A 4,762-nucleotide genomic window follows, 5' to 3' on the forward strand; every position below is an offset into this window, starting at 1 on the left:
AAAACTCAGCTGATGCTCAACTGCTTGGGTAAAGATTCATCAGAACAGACCTGGAAGTATTCAGACTTAGTCCAGCAAATTTTGAAGACTGAAAAAAGAAACAGCTACTTAAGTTGACTTCCTTTGCTTATGATGGAAGCCTGAAACTTGTTCATTTTGGAAATGAACAGATACCAATAAATACCTTAAACTACTACCAAGCAAAGAAAACTAAGCAAGGCCTACAGATGTAATCTGAATACTTTGAAGGAAAAAGTATCATTTATTGCAACAGAAGAGTTAATTTTGGATAAGAGAATGTTAATTATGAAAAGAAAATTACCAAATTATCACAGTTTGCATGAAAATAGAATCATAGAATATCAATCTCTACGATCACCGAGTCCAACCTTTAGCTGCCACTCTGATGTAATCCCTAAACCAGCGTCAGATCCAGACACCTCTTAAACACTTCCAGGCAATGGGACTCCACCACCTCCCTGGGCAACCTATTCCAATGCCTGACCAATTAGAACCCAAGAGCTCAATTCCCTCAAATCAGAAGAACAAACTAGTTTACATCCCAGACACATCAAAGAGCTGGCACATGCAGAATGAAGTCTACTAGGAAACATTTTCATACCTGTGAAGTTAGAAGTTTACTTGTAGCACTTGCTAAAAAAAAAGGCCAGCACCTAGCAGTGAAAACTATCTCAAAGCTGTGAGCCACTACCTCTACAGAAGATGACAGCAAAAAGACCCAGGTCACACTGAGGACATGACTGGCAAACTGAAAAATACATACTGAAAAGTCACATGTTAAAGGACAACATTTTGTTATAAATTTCCAACTCAGTTGTAATAAATTCAGATCTGAATTTCTACCTGCTCAGAGGGTGACTAGGACCTAAAATACTTCTGTGTGCACTAAAAACTTTTACACTGTCTCACCAGCTCCACAGAATTAATGTACCCCTTTACCTTAATCTGAGGTGACAGCTCTTAATAGTAGCAACCCATTTTAGCATATTATCCAAGGAAAAGTGAAATAAAACAAAAAGCCAGCAAGAAGAAAGATCAAAGGTGGGAGCAAAGAAATGAAATTACTTGGAGTGACTGAATAAAATTCTGACTTACTAACCTATTAAGAAGACTAAGCACTAGTCTAGGTAGTACTGGGCTGGTGTGAACTATAAAGAGTTTTAATCACCAGAGTGACCATTAAATCTCAGTACTTGGCTCAGTAGATCAAAATTTGAGATCAACCAACAAGATCAGCAGAAATTAGCTAGACCTGGTATCAGTATTTTAATCATTTAAGTTATCTTGTGCTTTCATATGATAATAAACTACTTTAAACAAGTTCAAGAAACAATTTACTTCAATTAGCTGTCAAAAGACTTCATAGATTGCTTTTGTCTGTATCAAGAAATACTTTTGAGTTCAGAATAGGAACACCTCAAAGATCATTAGGAACATCCAAATACAAATCCACATCCCATTCCTCAAATATCAGGTAGATAAATTGCAAATAATACAAGGGGGTTTTGTTTAAGTAAAGAGAAACAAGTAGGAAAATGGCTATGGCCTCCCTGTAAATGAGAATACTGAAGTTTTAGAACACCAAAATCATACATAAGACAACAGTTTAAACAACAGAAACAATGAACATGTGTCTTTAGCATACAAATACCAGCTCTGCTCAAGTCTTCCACATTAATCAGCTATGAGTCATTTGTCAATGGACTGGATGCCAATTAACCCAGAAGTACAAATTCATAGACAAAACTCAGAAAAAAATGGAGAGTTGGCAAACAGGGCTCTCTTAATCTAAGATGACTAGATTCTGCCACTTCCTCTTCTCTAGGAAAGTTATCCATCTAAGCATTAAGAATCTTAGCCTCAAGGGATGCCATCTACACAGAAAGCTTGCATTAAAGCTATCAGAGAATTGCCAAGGAGATGAGGTTGGCAGGGACCTTCAGATGTCATCTAGTCCAACACCCTTGCTTGAGCAAAGCCATCCAGAGCCACGTGTCTAGGACCATGTGCAGACAACTTCTGGATACCTCCAGGAATGAAGACTATACAATCTCTCTTGGCAGGTTGAGCCAAGTGCTTCCTCAAGTTCAGACAGAACCTCTTGTGTTTCAGTTTCTGCCCACTGCCGGGCAATGTCATTCATACAAACGAATTCAAAAATGCACTTAAGACAGACGCAGAAAGGGAAAAAATAAAGGAAAGTACTGCTTATTAGTGGGTTTAGTTTCTGTACTATATTGTACTATTTACAGTGTAAAAGGTTATGTTGTCAGTACAAAGAGCAGACAAACACAAAATGCTATGTCTACTAGAGATAGCTTCAATAACAGACATGAATTCTCAAAGAATTAATACAGTAAAAGTTTTATAACTTGAAAACTTCTAATAGTTTTTAATTAACATACTCAGGTATTTTGTTGTGGACTGACATCCACTCTTCTTCCCCTGCCTGCACCCAGACTCACTGTTAGTCAGGTGCATTAAAAAACAACCAAACAAACAAAACTAATGCTCATAAAAGAGGAGTTACTGTACCTTTATTCCTGGACAGTGAGCAAAAAAGGCTTCTGGACTTTGAGAGTGATATAGTGCACCATGCCCCACGCAGCCCCAGGGCGCTCGGATGGTGAGGTTTCCACAATTAAACAGATCTCCAGAGCGGTAACGATATTTTGCTGCTTCGTTAACAATCTGGGAAGATTTATATACAAAAGGAGCATTGAGTCCAATACCTTTAGTTATGTGTCATTAAGCCACCTCAATACATGGGATGTAACTATACCATCTGCACCATGCATGGGATTCAGAGGACCAAATTAGAAGCAAAGTCAGTGCAGAGACAAACATTTTCCAAGGCACATGAAGCAATAATTTGCTGTGTACAAGTTAGATGCATAGGCCTCAGGGGTAGCCTTATAACCCAGTTGTTTCCCCATTCCATACTGTTGATCATCCCAATTCAAGCCTGTAGGTTGCCCTGTGGACACACAGCCTGCTGCAGCTGCAAGGAGCAATGAGAGACTGGGTTGGGAAGACACAGCTGATGAATTTAAGCCAACATAGCCACAAACCCAAAAATTAAAACAAACAGAGAGACATTTGCTTCAAACCACATCTTTAATTTCCATTATTTAATAAGCCTTCAAACTGGCCATGGTACAGTTTACTGTTTATAGTACAGTACTGGTACTGTTTGCAGTTTACTCCTGTTTACTTAAATCATGCATAAATATTAGTAATATATCTGTGGATGTGTTTGCAAAAAATGACATATTCAAACCAAGTATTAATGCTAACAGAAGAGTAATTCAAACAGTCATAAGATTTCTTTTAACCTCTCTCAAATATATTAGTACTAACCTGATCAAATGCTGGAAAAATGTAATCTGCAAACTGAATTTCTGCAATGGCTGTAGCACCTGTAACAGCAATTCCAATACCGAAGCCAACGATTCCTTGTTCACACAAAGGGGTGTTGAAAACTCTATCTTTACCTATACACATAAAAAAATAAACAACACACAATTCCTTTAATACGTCAGCTCTATGTGGAAAATATTGTCCCAGAAATAGTCAACTTACAAACAAGTCACCTGCAATTAAGCATACTGCTCTTTAAATGGGCTTTTTTAGGTGTAAAAGCATCCACTACATCCACTACAGGTAAAGATCCTTTTACTTGTAAGAGCTCAGAGGAAGAGAAGGAGAAAGCAAGTGAAAGATAAGAACAGTTTCTGTAACTTAAAATGTTCTTAACACTTTCAGGAAAATAATTTGTTCTGATGTATACACAGTTAAGCACGCATACCCCTCATGCTCATGTGGGAGGAGTAAAGAATACTAACCAGCATTTGAAAAGCTTTCAATAAAGGTAAGTCTTGTTTCCTCCCTTTGTTTCAGGCAGTCAACAGATCTGCATGAAAGCTTACTCTCTCTTGCCCACACTCCCCATCAGCACTGCCCATTCTGCCCATGATTACCAGACTTCTCCTACAAAGTAAGACTGCACTTAAAGAATTTGGTTTGTCTCCAAGGCAAGAGGGAAAAAAAAGCTGTTCCTGCTGCAAACTCAAAGTATTTGATTTCGTATCTTCTGTGTGGGAGTGCAAAAGGTTATTTCAGCCCTGACTTCAGCCTTCTGTGGCAATATCAGATTCCACATATGCATCAATCTAATAGATGGCTGAAGACCATTGTTCAGTTCATGAAATTAAAAACAAGAAGGAGTGGGAGGGAGATGAAACACCACCGCAATATCCTCTATAAGACACATTTACAATATCTGCCAGCAGTACTTTTCTGCCAAGGGAACACAACAGAAGAACCTCAGTATGCTATTAAATCTTCCCTTTCAAACACTGGGAAATAGATAGGAGGTTTCTATAAGAGTCCATCATGCAGGAAAATGCCAAGACTTCAAATTGGATGAGGAAAAAAAATGTGCAGAGTGCACACCAGTGGCTAAGTAATAAATTAAACAATAATTAAATAACCACAAAATAACTAACCAAAAAAACCCAGACTCAATGAATTAATAATTGGGAAAGCTGTTACTATGAAGTAATAGTCATTTCAATAGCTGCAAGTTAAACTAGAAGAAGGGAACCTGACAAAGGTTTTCAGAAAGGGATGATTAGAGAAGAACCATGGCCCAAGGTTGTATTTAAACATACTAAAGGGAGGGGTATTTTACAAATCTTTAAACTACACACCTTTCATCTTCACATGTCACCCAGCACAG

At 38.0% G+C, this 4,762-nt stretch overlaps 1 protein-coding gene across 1 annotated transcript; it reads right to left on the reverse strand.

Annotated features, from left to right (window-relative positions):
• Positions 1–2,048: 2,048 nt before the first annotated feature.
• On the reverse strand, positions 2,049–3,515 carry LOC103808607 (2-oxoisovalerate dehydrogenase subunit beta, mitochondrial-like; the record flags this gene model as incomplete). Its single annotated transcript, XM_009081400.1, has 3 exons — positions 2,049–2,185; positions 2,557–2,712; positions 3,382–3,515. Coding segments are annotated over 3 exons (427 nt in total), but the record flags the coding sequence as incomplete, so codon positions are not given.
• Positions 3,516–4,762: the final 1,247 nt, after the last annotated feature.

Source organism: Acanthisitta chloris, unplaced genomic scaffold, assembly GCF_000695815.1.
Source record: "Acanthisitta chloris isolate BGI_N310 unplaced genomic scaffold, ASM69581v1 Scaffold44418, whole genome shotgun sequence".
Taxonomy (NCBI): Eukaryota; Metazoa; Chordata; class Aves; order Passeriformes; family Acanthisittidae; genus Acanthisitta; species Acanthisitta chloris.